At 35.5% G+C, this 16,833-nt stretch overlaps 2 protein-coding genes across 10 annotated transcripts; both read right to left on the bottom strand.

Annotated features, from left to right (window-relative positions):
* Positions 1-124: 124 nt before the first annotated feature.
* On the bottom strand, positions 125-12,548 carry LOC100123997 (putative transcription factor capicua). Of its 8 annotated transcripts, none has more exons than XR_001729230.3 (20): positions 12,141-12,548; positions 8,826-9,033; positions 8,181-8,539; positions 7,503-8,091; positions 7,119-7,376; positions 6,923-7,034; positions 6,508-6,827; positions 5,527-6,428; positions 5,253-5,454; positions 4,882-5,159; positions 4,407-4,811; positions 4,010-4,289; positions 3,440-3,937; positions 3,159-3,356; positions 2,803-3,045; positions 2,520-2,718; positions 2,242-2,414; positions 1,634-2,101; positions 1,335-1,437; positions 125-734 (listed from the first exon to the last, which is right to left on the bottom strand). XR_001729230.3 is itself a non-coding variant. In XM_032600240.1 (20 exons), exons 4-20 carry the CDS (start codon positions 8,517-8,519, stop codon positions 664-666), a joined length of 5,535 nt encoding a protein of 1,844 aa, XP_032456131.1. In that variant the 5' UTR covers positions 8,520-8,539; positions 8,826-9,033; positions 10,945-11,094; positions 12,141-12,528; the 3' UTR covers positions 125-663. The 8 variants fall into 8 exon arrangements, 7 of the variants coding, with proteins under 7 accessions (XP_032456131.1, XP_032456130.1, XP_032456132.1 ...); XM_032600240.1 differs by lacking the exon at positions 1,335-1,437 and adding an exon at positions 10,945-11,094 and having other exon boundaries at positions 12,141-12,528; XM_032600239.1 differs by lacking the exon at positions 1,335-1,437 and adding an exon at positions 10,945-11,101 and having other exon boundaries at positions 12,141-12,517.
* A 518-nt stretch (positions 12,549-13,066) lies between these two features.
* Positions 13,067-16,729, bottom strand: LOC100124000 (vang-like protein 2-B). Of its 2 annotated transcripts, none has more exons than XM_001608192.6 (4): positions 16,351-16,729; positions 14,270-14,851; positions 14,035-14,193; positions 13,067-13,957 (listed from the first exon to the last, which is right to left on the bottom strand). In XM_001608192.6, the coding sequence occupies exons 2-4, from the start codon at positions 14,810-14,812 to the stop codon at positions 13,106-13,108; spliced, it is 1,554 nt and encodes a 517-aa protein (XP_001608242.2). In that variant the 5' UTR covers positions 14,813-14,851; positions 16,351-16,729; the 3' UTR covers positions 13,067-13,105. The 2 variants fall into 2 exon arrangements, with proteins under 2 accessions (XP_001608242.2, XP_008207439.2); XM_008209217.4 differs by lacking the exon at positions 16,351-16,729 and adding an exon at positions 15,476-15,687.
* Between the last annotated feature and the right edge of the window lie 104 nt (positions 16,730-16,833).

Below are 16,833 nucleotides of genomic sequence, written 5' to 3'. Positions count from 1 at the left end.
TTTCATTAAGGATATGAACAAGATATCTATCATCCATGCAAAATATGCAAAAGCTGAAAGTCAATTGCTAAATACCTATTGTAAGGATGTTCTTAATTCTAATCTTTTAATAAAACGCGATCAATAAAGTAACCTGAATGTTTTAAATTTATTGTTACAAAAAAAAATCGTAGTCTTGAATATATTGCATTAAGTAAATAAAGTCAACAATATAGTTGTTATTAACTAAAACAATAGCATTATTGTTAAATTTACTTAAATTAATGATTATCATGCTTTACAGGTCTGTATAAAATGGTTTCACGAAAATAAATACAAATAACTGATTTTTTTCCTTTTCTTCAATGTTGTATCATAGACTGAAACTATTCTTTTTACAATTTACATTTTCCAAATACACTATTCTATATATATATTTTTAATTATATATTTATAATTTAATAGTATTTAATAAATTTCATCGACTACTACAATAGGATATAATGCACAATTAACAAATTGTATTATTTCCGTTATCAGTAATTTAATCATAAATGAAATGAAGCACTTTAAAAGAGCTAGAGCGGCAACAAAGTAAAATTTCACGTTTTACATTATGATTACATATTCATGCTGCCCAGCACACATATGTAGTAAACGATTATCACAGTCGATTTCTAGATGCTAGCTACCACTGGTATTTATTGGTGGTGAGAATGAGACACCAATCGCTGATGAAACATTGGGAGAATTACCTAAAACAGAAATCAAATTGTTAAAACACAGTGATCAACCATTTTTATTTTATTATTCCTATTGATTTATTCTCTAGCGTCCTTTCGCTTCTCTTTCGCATCCGGCGACTTCCCCAAATGGCGAATAAGAAAAAGCGTTCGCTAGATACCGCGAGTGTCAGGGAAATAAAACTCCCGGGGTGCGTCCGTCCGGGAGGGCCTCATGGATATCGGGCTAGGCTAATCTCGCGTTTTACTAACACTGCTACTTGATAAAATCCAATCACTGAGTATTGATGTATCGATTTAGGGGTAGCTGAGTAATAGGATGTGAGTCATGGAGATGTGTGTGCGTATGCGCACGCGCCCTATGAGTTGGCAGCTCGATTCGCGGGATCGATAAGAGTATACACTCGGAGTCAGCTCTCTCTGACTAATTCCCCGATTGTCAGTCGACGACAGGACATTAACAGAGAGGGATAATGTTTCCTTTCTACTGCAAAGACGAATCTATTTGTCGCTTGCGCTCAATCTTATAATGTTGCTGACTTGCGACTAAACGCACCAAGACGTGTTGGAACGATGGGAGGAAAAAAAATAAAAATAATTATTTATTTATACCTCTACTTTCTGCAATCCACCTCCGGTTCCTTCTATTCAAATAATTATCAATTATTCAAAGGAGGCAAGAACCGTTAAGCAGCCTCATAATAAAAATCTTCTTCTAGGCGTGAACAATTGTAAAAAATGGAATAGTACGCAATTAATAATGTAAAAGAATTTGAAAAATAAAATGATATTCATTATTTGTTAAATAAGAGACATTTTAAGATCGTGTTCAAGTAGAATTTCAACTCAGACTCAACCGTTCAACTAAATTATAAGATTCTATAAAATATCAAATGAAGTTTTGTACTTACTATTATTATTATTGGAAGTCCCTTCACAAACAGGTTGTGGACTAATCAGATTATTAGCACTGATTGGTGTAGAATTAGCTTTCAACTTTTGACGAACCTCGCGAATTTTCAGCTGTAAAGTCGTCTTAGTTGGAAATACATCTGTATGCTTAGCTTGAAATGCTGATGTTGCTTGGGTCGATGGAAAGTATCCATGCTCTTGAAATAATTGCATGACAAGTTGCCTTCGCTGTTCCAGTACTTTTCGATGACCGCGCTCAGTTTCTTTTCCAACATTAATAACGGCACTGCTGGGTGTTTTCGGAGTATGAGGTGAATTCTCACTGTCGTTTATTACTAAGTCAGGATGGGCCTGATACTCCTCGATATTAAAGTCAGGTCCGAAAAACGTGTTTCCCGTGAGTTTGATACTCGACGTTGTGTTTGGAGTAATAGACACTGAGCTGTCGGACTCTTCTTTATTATGAACTAAAAAAAATGGCAATACATCATTATGAACAAATATAGGCTAATTTGTGATAATATATCTTCCAATATTTTTTCAAAAATAGCAAAGAAGCAAGCTTTAAATTTACAGAAAATGTATCATTTTCTTTGAAACCTATTACCTGAAAATCGAATCGGAGTTAATAACGGATTCCTTCGATAATTTTGTTGATTCGTGGAATTACTTGTTGACGTCGTAATATTTAAACTTATTGCACTAGGACTATTTATACCTTCTGGCTTAAACTCGGGTAAAGATGAGAATTTTTGTCGGAAGTTTACTTGTTCGAGAACTCTGTAAAAATTGTTGTATTACTGATTTGCAAGAATAACCAGATACGCTAAACATATACTTTCGCTACATAAGATGACACGCAAATCTGTAATAAAATTTACTTACTTATCCATGCCATCTTCTACAGTTTTCTTGAAGAAAGACATTTTTTTACCAGAATTGGTAGGTGACACCAGAGCATCACCTACAGAGGTTTGTTTTTCCTGTAAATCTGAATGTGTTATACATGACGACATATCACTATCAGAATTTTGAGACGAATTTGCGGAATTTGTATCTCTCGAAACAGTTGAAGAAGGCACTGCTATCGCAAAATCAACATACAAGATGACAAATTTTAGTATAAAGAAAAAACAATTTTGGAATTTTTAAAGAAATGTTTAGTCACCTGATGATTGTCTCTTTTGTAACGGAGCTTTTCCTAATTGTGCTGGTGTAGGTGCCAGCGTGAAGACGCCTTTGTTATTTTCATTGGCGGAATCTAATGAATCGTTTTGCGTACCAAGAGCACTATCTTTTTTCGTCTTTGCTTTCTCAAAATTCTGATTATAAGTTGCGTTACTGTAACTCAATTCTGGTAATACATTTTTGTCCTCGGAAGTTTTGTTTTGTTCATTAAAACTAACAGTACCTTTAGAAAAAATAACACAGTTATTGGTTATCAACTAGTCTTGCTGAATCTTATGAATATAAGTGACCATCATGTCAGATAAATCATTTAAAAAATGTATTTGAACTGCTTACCATATAAGGAAGTTACATTGGGTGAAGGGTTGAATGATTTTTTCGTATCTTCTGGAGGAGAAGTGTGGCATATTGTGCGATAATTTGAAAAATTATGATTATTTTCCAAAACATGCAAGGATTGATTAACAATAACAGTATTAGGTTTAACATTATTTTTGGAAGGTACTTGCAAGAAATCAACTTTTTTCTTTGTACCTGAAAAAAAGAGAATCAAGCTTTAAATGGAAGCTAATTATTTGACTTAAAAGCATAATTTTTAATTTAATATTTCACTTTACCATCCGAAATTTGCCCAACACAATGAATGTTAGAATTAACTGTTTGATATGATTGACTTTGATGAATGTTGCTTACACTACTAGCTGGATCTTCTAGAACAGTCAACATAAATTTCGGCTTCTGTTTACTGCACATAGCAGTATTTTCTTCCCGTAAATAATGCGTAGCTTGTGTAGATATATTAGATTTCGCCAGAGAATCTGTAGTAAATGTAGAAGGAAGAATTTTCTTATCACCTACTCGACAATTACAATTATTTATAGTATGCTGACATGTTGATTGTTTTTCACAATTGCTAACTGGTTCTTGTTGGACTATTTTCGGAGAAATCGGCATAGTAATGAAAGCTCCACCAGTTGGCTGAAACCCTGATACACCTGTAGGATTTACTGGACTCGAATATGGATAGCTAGCAGATAAAACTGTTATGTTCCCACATTTTAAACTTGTACTTTGTGAATATTTAAGAGCTTCTTCATCCTCGGTCGCTAATCGAGCTAAAAGTAGTGCGATTATTTAAACTAATTTATCGATCAAATTTATGAAATTTTATTGGAAAGTTCAATTACCTTTAATTGGTTTTGGCCGACAAGTTACTTCTTCTTTTTTCATAGAAGTACGACTGTTGGATGATGTAAAACATTTACGACAATCTTCATGACTTTCATTATCAACATCTATTTGTAAGTTATGTTTACACTTTAAACTTTCTTTACATGAATTATCTTCACATATAACTATTTGACTATTATCTAAATGACCTTTTTCTTCATCTCGACTAAGAGAAGGCTCTGTTTGGTCAACATCTTTTGAAAGCTCTTGTAAGCTTTGAGAATGACTTTTTGTCACCTAAAAACGAATTAAATTAGACGTTGTTTACAATTATTCCGCAATCGTTGCTTTGAAATTTTATCAAAATATTTGAAGACATGTTTACGCGTTTTGAGAAATTTTTCAAAAACTTACTTCCATAGATTTGTTGTCATCTGCAACGATGCTTTTTGTGCTAATACATTCGTCTAATACTTTTGAAGTCAAGGGAACATCATCTGGTGCACCCATTTCAAGTTCTTCTCCGGTACTGTTCAGTTTACCACGCATTTCATTTATTTTTAGGCTTGTAGAAGATTTCCGTCTATCCTTACTGCACCATTTCCAATCTGGATGAGCCTTAAAATGAGCTTCCTTTACTTCTGAAGCCAAGTCATGGTATTTTTGTTTTTCTTCTGGTCCTAAAGCATACCACCACTCGCCGAGAATCTTCGAAACTGTTCTGTTATCTTGATTGGGATGTCGTTGGTGGACAACACCTCTATGCCTCTTGGAGAATATCATAAAAGCATTCATTGGTCGTCGTATTCTATCTTTTATCTGCAAGAATAAAGAACAAAATTATAATTGGTACATTTCACTGATTATATTTTCTAGTATAAAATTATACCTTAGTTGGACTTTGAAGATCCTTCGATTGTAACGCACTAAGCGAATGACACCGCCTTTTCGTCGCATTGGCTTCATTTGTGGTAGCTAAGGAGCCTTCAGCTTCAAAAACATCATCATCTTCTTCTTCTTCTTGCTGGATTAGAGGTTCTGGCACGTGGTTTTCTTTTATTTTTTTATTAAGAGCTATGGACACCGGAGGAGCACTTAATGGAGGACTTAGAGTAGATGGTGGTAAAGAAATTGTTTTTTCTGGCGTACTTCTAGACCAAGAATAACCTGTCAAATAGAATTGATCATTATGTATTCATTGGGATAACTATTTTAAGTCATCACTGTTAATATAAAATAAATTAAATAAAGTATACTGACTTTGCATGTTATCTCTTTCTTTGTTTTCATCCGTTATAATAAGTCCTTTTGGATTGAAAGACGGCACACCTGCAGGCTGAACTATAACTTGTTGAAAAATACTATTTGATGTAGAAATTTTATTTGATGATATAGTTGACACTACTACACTTAAAGGCGATGGATTTCGATGAGATTCTTCAGAAACACCATGTTTACTTTCCTGAAAAATTTAAAGTTATATCACAACTACGTGACATACTGCGTAAGGCATTTTGAAAATCGAAAAAATTACCTGTTGAGGGTTAGTTTCATGTTGCGATAATTGATCACATATATTTATAGATTTTATCTGTACAGGATTTGGAGAACAAGATTGTTCGTGTTGATTATCAACGTGATATATCCTTGGTTGAAACGAATTAATATTATCCGTAGTTTGAGGTGTTATAACATCTTCTTGATTTACTTTATTTTGTGCAGATATATCTGGGCCATTTTTTATTACCAAGAAATTCGCTTGCAAACGTTGATTAACAACGTTCATAGAAGGCTTGTTAACATGGCCTGTATATGGATGTATGTTATCACTAGAATCTACTATAACGTCTTCATGGTTCATTCTATGGTCTTGAAATGTAGATATTATTGGCGATTGAGATCTGTTTAGTGTATGTGAATCGTTTAAATCAGAATTGATAGAACGATTCGGCGTTGATGTTAATACGTCCTGAAGAATCATAACATTTTCTTGAGCAGAAGAACAAGCTATTGTATGTTTAAATATGGCATTGTTTCTTTCCGGCCAAAGACTTATGTTTTGATGATTATTGGTCGTTCTCCCGCCAACCGGGGAAATCCTTATCACGCTAGTACCAATACTAGTAGTGACTGAGTTTATAATTGGCGGTGACGGCTTCGATGGAAAAATCATCCGATTCGGTTCTGGTTTAATTACTGGTTGATCATTGTATTGAACCAAATAATTAGTTTGAGTCGGAGATTGTTTCCATTTACTTATATTTGGCGATACTAAAGATGTCATATTCTTTTCAGGATTTGATATTGGCATGAATACGTTATTTTGATTTAGTCCAAGAGCTTGCACTGGCGAATTATTTACACACGGACTTATAGACGCCTGACCAGTGGGAGATGAAAAAGCAGGCGTTGCAGACCTTGAACTTCCAAGAGATACTAAAATATAAAATATCGTTAATAAATAACCCGAGGAATAATTGGAAAAAATCTCTGTATGAATACCTGAAATACATACCTAACATATTCGCGGCTTCAGTTTCATCTTGATCAAAACGACCGGCTACTCGTCTTTCCGCATAATTTGGAGATGTATCCGAATCACGCGATGTGTCTTCACAGTCAATTTTACCAGAGAAGTTACCGCTTGGTCCTCGAAGACCCGATCCTTTTAAGCTCAGATGTCGAGAACAAAATCCACGCCGCTGACTCTCTTTAGTACATGGATCTTTACTACATAAACGTCGCCATTGTTTACCATTAAACTTCTTACGTATACCACTAGGTGTGACGACAACATCTCCTTTTTTATATTTATGCGGAGTAGCTGCCTGAGATCTGGAATTAAATGAGTGGTTATCATGAAACCGATTTTGATGATTTTGTTTTGTTAGATTTTCTCTTTTACTTTGAAATTATACTAAATTTCTTACCTGGGGGTAGCTGCCTGTGAACGTGGTGTTATACTACGTTGCTCAATAAGGCTGCTTGTACTACCACGACTTTGCATGCTGCTACGTTTACTACTTCCAGACAATTTCACGTCTGCGATTTAAAAAAATTATTTATTGAAATATATACGTAATTTCTATATTGTATCATAAACGTAAATAGACCTATTGATCTCACCTCCATCAAGCGTGAAAGCTATGTCTTCTTTGTCTAAGTCATCTTCGCTTTCAAAGTCATCATACGGAGGATCGGCACTATTAGATACAAGATTAGAAGTAGATTGGATACCGCTCATAAGCGGCATAAACGGACTGGTTCCAGTGGTTCGATAATAACATTTAACTTTGTCACCGGAAACGTGACTAATTTGCGACGATTTGTTTGATTGGATTAAAGGATTAGACGATTCCAAATTATTGCACATGGAAGTATTTTCTGAAAACAAGATATGAAGATGCAAAATACGTTCTGATAGTGTATACCATGGTGAAAGTACTTAAATTATCCTACATTACTTAGTAAAGCTACAATAATATATAATCGAATATGAAAGCTTGTTACCATTAGATTCAAAACTTAAACTCTTCTGATCTTCAAACGTTTCTTCGATCTCGTCCCACCAAGGAGGTCGAATAAGCCTTAGATCAGCTCTTTTAACAATATAATTTTCATTTTTCGTTAACATTTCTACAACAAATCGTGTAGGCTTCAATAGAATCCTACTTATTGTTCCAATATAAAACACATTGGACGCGGTTTCCGATTGACTCAGGTTCATGGCATTTGGACGTCGAAAACACACTTTCGTGTCCACGGTTATTTGCGTAGACGAGGGGCTTGCATCACTTATAACATCAAATTTTCTGCTAGACAGAATATTACTAAATTTATATATCTCTGGTTCCGAATCCAACATGATAAATAAGTCTTCATCAACGGCATTTTTAATAACTCCCGGATAGTACTGATTATTACGCGATGCCAAAATTCGATGACCCTTCCATTCATTCAAGTCGATATTTACTGTAATTGTAGGTATAATGGAAGTAGCTGGCTGATGGTTGTAAGTTTTTTGATGAAAATCTTCTTCTCTTAAAGAATAATCAACAGCAGTTTTTTGCGGAGGCGTGACGACAGGATTTGTAAGTAACTGTAACAAACGAAAACGACGTTGTTTAAATTACCGAAAACAATATCACGAAATCATGAAAAATGAGCTGTCAATGGTAAACGTTTTACCTGGTAGACTTCATTCGTCTTAGCAGGTGGCTTTTGTATTGGCTCTGGCATCGGAATGGATGACACCATGACTGTGGGCTCAGGGTTTGGATTTGTAATAATTGAACTTCCATAGCTATTGTTGATGTTTTCTAGCTCGTCAAGTTCCGATGGTATGAACTTGCGCTTCTTCGGTAATTTTTTCGCGCTCACAGCCGGATCGGAGATGGTCTTCTTAGCGACAGGAGGTCGTAGTACCGAATCCTCCATTTCTCTCGAAGATGGATTGTGAGCTAGCGTATCGGGATAGCTACACTCCTGGTAGTTGCTCCCATATTTTTCTGGATCCGCATTTAACATTATATTTCTGCTGCAGATTTCTGAAATCGTGAGAAATTCCAACGTTAGTTAGGCATACACGTCGTCGATTGGTACTCGTGCGTAAAATCGTGTTTTACGCACGCATTTGCATAATGTATAATGCTTAGCGAGTTTTTCTATAAAATTCGTAATGAAATTAGTAATAAAATAACGAAATGTGGGATGGCACATCATAAAATAAAATAATTATCAATCCCATCATTTGTTTACTATTTCGGGCGTTTACGAAAAAGTGAGCTGTATATAGTTTTTCGTAACGAATGACGACGACAAATTTAGGCATACCTTATCTTCTGGGCTTCAACAACAGGTTGAGTGACGTCAAATGTCTTGTGAATCAAAGACAAATTTTGGGTTGTGACTTTCGTCGATCCCTCACCCAATGCCAAATTATGTTCATAGATGCAACTGCCAAGCATCCTCTTGTTAAACTACGATCTTAAACTCCTTAAATGCGTGCTTAGTATTCTATGTTCTCTTTTGCTATATCTTCCTGCAACATGATCAAAAAAATCATTTGAAACTTTAATAAGACACGAGTACAAAAATCGGATAATAAACATAATCAAACATATCTCTTGTAACCGTAACGATAAGTGTCTTTACGTTTTTTCTCGAGATGGTTAATTTCGTATCAATCGTTGATTCATACTTTATCATTGATAATTGATGAATGTACCGTAAAAATACAAGTAATTTGCAAAAAAATAGTCTCCATTTTATACTTGTTCGTATTTTGCAGAAAATCTGTTTTCTTTAAACAATTTACCGAGTGATCTCGAAGTTTTAGTCAATCAAAGCTCGTGAAAAAGTTCAACGATCGATCGTAAGTGTATTTTGTGTATATATATATATATATATATATATATATATATATATATATATATATATATATATATATACACACGCACACCGAGAGGCTTACAATGAATTGCGAGTACTGTGTGATTTTTATGTTATGTCGATTGCTTTTTGATTAAAACGAGAAACAAATGCGTGTGTTACGGTAGAAATCTACGGTCGGTATTTGATGTCCCGTTAGAACTAAATAACTTTTTCACGTATGACAAAAAATTTCGTTATGTTTATACAAATAAAATGATGAAACAGTAAAAAATTTTGCAGTAAAAAAAGTATTATAAAATAAATAAGCTTTGTTAGATCTAATGCGAATGATGGTGAGCTACTATAAGATTTTGTGATCCATGCGTTCACACCAGCAATAACACTTTCATTAATGGGCATAAAAATTTAGACATATCTTTGCAATTATTCACATTACCTTCCTGTTCTTTTCAGACAATATATTCACTAAAGATAGTTTACTAAGATTTAAAAAAGTATTGACCATCTCTTTGTATGCACATTTAATGTATTTTGTTAAAAACTGAATTTTATTTTCTTTGCATTTGATGTAGAATTTTTGTAATCAATCTAACTTTCTGACGAGTATGATTAGTCCGATTGTGCATACTTACAACCTAACCACAAAGTTAATCGCAAAAGTGTATATACATTTTCACTAGTACATTCAAATCTTATAACAGACACATACGGAAAGTGATAAATATCTTCTTTGTTTAAAAAAAATTGCAATTATAATAAATTATATTATACTAATGTTATAAATAGATATAATTTCATTATCTTGGACCCAATCAATAAAAATATATTCATGATTATATTTTAAATAGATAATTGTCGGTCACAAGATTTAAAAGTTTTTACATAATTACTACATTAAATCTGACTGAAGAAAGCATTTAGCACCATTGCATTGTTGATATTGTCAAAATAAAATCTACTATTTATTATTTTCCAAATTTCTTTGTTTACCTAGCAAATCAAGCTGTCTCAATTGCTCTCATATTTCTAAATATTTTAAAGACGATACTCTATGAGTTTTCATATTCTCAGATATTAGATTATGCGATGAAACTATTCTATTTATTATAGAAATAATAAATTACTCACAAATATCAAATTTTTATAATAGCAACAATATCAGTAACACCCACGCAGATTAGGAATTGAAGAAAAATTTTGAAAAATAAGAATATGCTGTATGTGTATTAGATGGTTATGAGTTTGCTATGTATCAGAGCAAAAGCTAATTCATTCACACCTGTCACCTGATTTATGATTTTGCACTCAAAATCAATCAAAGTTCATTGAACGCTTGAGTTAGGTTAGTCCAAGGTAGACATCTTTAGCTACTACCCTTGCACGTTTTGAAATCATTGCTACCTAGCGGATGTACGCATAAATAATGATTTTGATAATGACAAATGTACAAGCAACACCAAGAATTCACACAAAAAACTTTTAACAACTACTCTCATACAAATAAAACATACAAACATTGCCATGCTGTAGCATAAACTGTACACTGACAACTACGTACTTTTATCATTTTCAAAGTTGTTTATTATTTCCCAAAACCAATATTACAAATGTGCCAGTTGATTTTCTTATTTATCAAACACACAGTAACTTTTTGGTATGCCATTTTTTATAAACCTTTTTATTAATAATCAAAGTTAGTAACACCTTCCTGAAAACTTGCAAAGTTCCTTAAATAAATATATCATACCTAAACCAATGCAGATTTTGATTAAACATTGTTAAGTTTACTTTTTGACTGTATTAGTTATTAAAACCATGTAGAATTGTGAGGATTGTGCTTGGGATTGTAAGGATGCACTGAGTTATATTTTTGTAACAAATATTGTTAACCTTTTAGTGCAATAGATATTTCAGAGAATGCGTGACTTAAGTTAATGTATTTTTTTTTGTTTTTCAACCCTGTGTTCACCGATGATGAGTGCATGTACGGGAAGACATAGTTCTTATAAATTATTTACGATTTGGAGAACTTGATAAACAAAATTGTTACTCTTTGAGACTATTAAATCAACAGTCTATAATATTTTCCAAATGAACTCATAAATATGAAAGCACTTTGCAAAGCCTGAGCTCCAGTTCTCATAACCAAAAAAACATAAAAGCATACACAGACCCATCGTATTTTTGTTTCACATTCTAATTGGTAAGCCAAGGAGATCTTTGATGAACTTACGCATTCAGAAGTTCTTTTCTGTAGAACTGGTTATATGATAAACTTTTGAGCAGAACTTTGTTTATTCTTTTTTTATCATAACAATGCAACATAGCTTATGTATCATAAAGACAGTAAACTCAACAACATTTGCATGCATACTTCAACATTTTTTAGTCTGGCTCCGGATCCTTTTCTACAACATACGGTTTTATACACGACTTTACAATATATATACCACTGTGAGGTTTTTTTTTTCCACAATACGGTGTGATCAAAAATGTCTGATGGACGTGAAGAATAAAGTTATTATGGTACTATATACACACACGCGCGTATATTGTATATGCGTGTGTACATCCATAGATCACAGATTTTACTGAAACAACAAATAAGGTATGATACGCGAAATATTGCGAAAAGGTAACCCCAAAGTAAAAAACCTAACGAAGCTGGCTAAAGGTAAAAACACAGAGAAACGAGCAGCAATAGTATATAGGTATGCAAAGATGATAAAAGCCATGACAAGATCTTGTATTTACCCGAGCCGAGTAGTGCCATTGCCAATGGCGGGAGTAAGCCTCTGGCTTTAAAAAAAAAACATCTTCTCCTCGAGCTCCTGTCTCCTTTTCGTAAACTAAGGCATGTGAAGAACTGAAAGTAGCCTCTCGTCGTATATTAAAACAGTCCCCCGAAAAGACGAGTAGTAGCGAGGCTTGGAGAGGCAAGTTTACCTTGTCATGTTCTACAATGACTCCGTTCCAGACTCTTTCCGTCTTTGTCTAGAACACGCTTTACGAATGAGTAGTTTGCGAAAACTGTGCGCATCGCGTACTCCACTATCACACTATTGTAGCGACGAATATAGACGCATACCTATAGTGCACGCTATCTACTATACACTCTCTGCTGCGTGCTCAATGTGTTCTTACGGAGGAGCTGCAGTCGAGACTCCGAAATATCGTCGCTCCGGTTCCTCCCGCGAGATGACGCTGACGATCACTTTCTTATTTATTTTCTCTGACGCCTTTCGCTCTCGCTGCGTCTCTTGATTCAGTCGAGTCGCTAAAAAAAAACTTCGCGAAATTACTATTCTCGAAGGTGGCAGTAAACAAAGCGCGCCTGTAAGGGCATCCCTGACTTATGTTTCATGGAACTTGGCTTTCAGGAGAAATTTTCCGAAAAATGAGGAAATTAAATTTTTAGGACACGATAGTAAATAATGGACGAGCGCACTATTGTTTTATATTCTTTGATGGATGAAAAAAGAGTTGACTTACGCACGTGTATACGCGAATACACGCAGCGTCAGTTTCTCGCGATGCGTAATCTACGTCGCGCGACTTCCCTAGCAACCAACATGTACGGGGATGGTCGGTAAAACAGGAATAATAAATCGAAAAACAGCATTCTATTATAATTGATGGTGATTTTCAAATTTCGAGAGTAGCATAATAAAAACACTTGGTTTTTTTTTTACTGAATAGTACATATTTATTCGATATATCTACAAGGGTGTCTCTGAATTAAATTTTATAAAAAACTTGTTAGACTTCGGAAGTGCTATTTGTTCAGTCAGATAAAAATATGGCAATGTGTAGACACTGCATAAAAGTGCGATCTCTCCTTGTCTCAATTGAAATTCACAACCATTGGTAATGTTTCTCGAAGGAAGCTCGCCCTCGCAAACGAGTGCCCAATGCTGATATGTGCGTTGCCTCTCCTTCTCGTTAGACAGGACAGGCTTTGTATTAAAAAACGGCTCTAAAAATGCCTTCGGTGTGGCGTCTTGTGCCAAGCAATGTGCCAGTCTTTCTAAGATACTTTCGACAGAGTGTTGCGGCTGCTGTCGCGTGATTCTCAAGTACTTTTGCAATGCTCGCGCCATGGATGGGAAAACCGATTGAGCTGCCTCCATTGGATCCAGGGGATTTTGATTGGCAGCCAATCCAGTTTCCGAATTCACTCTCTGTATGTGAGCGAAAGCTTCTTCCGCGGCAGTGATCAGTCTAGCTTTGCGCTTTTTCACTCTTCTCTCGTACTCGTGCTCCTCGTAGAAGCGCTCGTTGTGACTCGAGTCTCGCCTTCGCGCTTGTGCAGCTAATATAGCTCGATCGCTTCCGCCGCCTAATCGATTGGTCTGATCCGACGATGTGTTGGCGATATTCTCGTCGACGTCGTAGAACTTGAAATTGCTCGAATGCTTTTTGCTGGATTTTGAGACGGGCAATCGCTCTAGGTAGGGATTGTAGACTGGAAACTCGGTGTAGTACTTTTCCAGAATCCAAATAGACGCCCGCTGAATGGAAAGCTCTCCGATCGCGTATGAGCGGGACACGCCGTCTGGCGATCGTATGACCTGCAACGTGAAATGTTGAATTAGAAAATTGCGTTCCGACAATCGGTGGCGTTCTTTTTTTTCAAATTCAAAATTACCTTCAAATAGTACGTCGGCTTCAAGTGAAGAATCTCCAATAGTATAACGGCAATAAAGTGAATGAATAATAATGAGTTGATCAGATTTTCGGCGTAAGTGACAAGACTTTTATATTCTACCAAGTCTCCAACAACAGCAGTTTTAGCGCCTTCGGTAATCTGAAACGAAACAAAATATTCTTTTAACTTTAATCTTCCGTAAGTGTAGCATATAGAAAAGAAAAATATACCATACCTGTACTATGTAAAACAACCAGTATGTGCATAAACATAGCAATGACAGAGTAACCACTCCAGTTTGAAAGGTCAGTAATCTAGGCATGACGGCTTTCCTCGGCCTCAAAAATATAGCCCAATTGCCGATACCGAACAACGTTACCTTAAACGCTATACCAAGTAAATGGCCTTTACATTCTATATTACACGACGCATACACCAGCTTCTCTTGTATGGGTAACGTTGCGAATGCGTCCGAGAAAAGGCCAAGTTTCGGTAGGATAACCATTATTAGTGGACTGAAAAATCCACTGATAACAACTATGTTGGTGAACGTCGTGCTGATGTGACGCGTGCAAGTGACGTTGAAGGAGTTCTCCTCGTTCGTCCACTTCTCAAGATCTTCCATCGATTCAGATCTCTCGGATGTGTTTCCGGTGATAGCCGTCGTATTTTCCGCCCAGTTGTCCTCGTCAGGCAGAATTTGCACATCGGCAACATCTTGTCCCAGATTTTGTACATTTTCTTGTCTAATAGTCACCGTTGTTTGGAAAGGCGCCATTGCAACATCCCTTATAATACATTCAAGTCAAGTAGTTACCTGCAAAAGATAAGGAAAATTAATTATCAGTTATTTTTGCAGACCTGAATTTTCTAATTTATTGCTTAAAGTTTTTTTGTGACGAAAAAGACGAGAATAATTTTCGGGTTTAACGAAAACCTCTTCGTGACATTCATGAGTATAGCGCGTAATAAACAGTTCGGCGCATGCAGTTCGCGCATTTTTATTAATTTTTTCAATCGGCCTAGCGGAAATAAATTTTATTTTAAAACGTAGCAGCTAAATATTTTTGCACATGCGAAACCCGTTCAGTCCATTTTGGAGCAAAACATTTTATACTTTTTCATCAGGACATATTTGCAACTTTTTAATTACAACCCGTTTCATACAAACTTGATGCACCAAGACCGTTATAGTTTTGCATTTGATAGCCTATAGCTGGAGATTCTAGTTAACGGATTCATCGATAACTGGAATTCCTATGACTACTTACGTTCATTTTGTAAGGTGAACGTTCTATAAGTATATGAAACCCAGTCGAGACGAAAAAATCGATTTACATAGTACACAAAAAATACGTTGTCGCGGATTTAGCGGCAAATTAAGTTACATTATGTGTATCTAATTTTACATATTTTTCTAAAGTAGTATAGTGCACCAAACCTTAACCAATAACTCTTGCCTTACTCTTGGGGTGTCATTCACCCCAGTCGTAAAATTTTATTCGAGATGGATGTTTTATCCCGTTATTTCTCATAACTATCTCGGCTCATCCGCGGAAGCGAACAACATTCGAAAAAGGGATAAATATTTATGTAGAAGACGCGAATTCCAGACGTGCAGCACGAAATATACAGTATGTGCTATGGGGGAGAGCGCTACACATTCTCTCCTTCGCCTTGTATATATATATAGACGACAGGTACATGCAGGAAACTCAACACCAGCGCAAAAGTTCCCCCTCCACCCTTAGAATTAGAGATGACAAAAAAGCAGCTATAAGAGTCGATTTTCATTATTTTTTAGGATTGAATGCTGTTGTGTTATAAATTGAGATTAGGACTTTATTACGAGAGTCGCGCACATATTACGATGTTTTTTGTAGGACGCGAGCCTACTATATACGGACGGAAGCTACTTTTAAGGGCAGATAAATATTTTTTTTTTCGATTTTTAGCTTTTAGGCATTTTTTAATCCTAACGGGTATTAGAATATTGCGTTCTAAATGATAGGATTTAGGGTGTGAATTGTTCTATGTGCAGGAAACTAGGGCTACTCTCTAGAGGCTTGAAAGATTGAGCTACATACGAATACATGGTCATTTTTCAGATGCATGCATGCTATTTTACTAACTTCGATATAGTCTATAGCATATCGCATGTTTTATTAATGAAAAACATCCGAAAAAGGCAAAATTTCAAGTACGCTTTAGAGTAGCTACTAAATCTTCGCGTAAGCCTAATTTACAAGGATAATGGAGGCCAGAACAGCGTAGAAATATACAAAAAACTGATAATATTCGTGTTTCTCAACGTACCTTAAGTACTCAAGTGTTCGTCGAAACTTATTAAATTAATAATCGCATCCAAACATACTGCGTCAAAAATTTATCCAAATACTAGTGCCCAGTATTAGAGAAGTCATATTTCCTTATTTTGCTACAGTATCGTACTCGTGTAATTTTAAACAAAACCAATATCGTTCCATTACACGTTCGTAAATTACACTATTGCGTCCTTCAATCCTTTAAATGTTTAAACTAAGTAATCGAGTAAGTTGTATCGTACACAAAACACTGTGTGTACGATATTCGACGCTAAGGTCGCGAACGCAACTATCCTACGGTAATAAATATCGGAAATCCTAACGGCGTGTCGTGTGTGAAGTCAGCCGCGCCAACAGTCGAGGAACTTCGGACTACAGCGAAGAAGCCTCGGCTTGTGGCGCCATGTGCGGCCAGTCACGCAACTACCATCCTGTATATATAGGTATAGAGATACCGGAAGACTCATATTGATAG

Source organism: Nasonia vitripennis, chromosome 5, assembly GCF_009193385.2.
Source record: "Nasonia vitripennis strain AsymCx chromosome 5, Nvit_psr_1.1, whole genome shotgun sequence".
In the NCBI taxonomy this organism is placed as follows: Eukaryota; Metazoa; Arthropoda; class Insecta; order Hymenoptera; family Pteromalidae; genus Nasonia; species Nasonia vitripennis.
The sequence above is the reverse complement of the archived record's forward strand: the minus strand, read 5'-3'. Positions and strand labels throughout refer to the sequence as shown.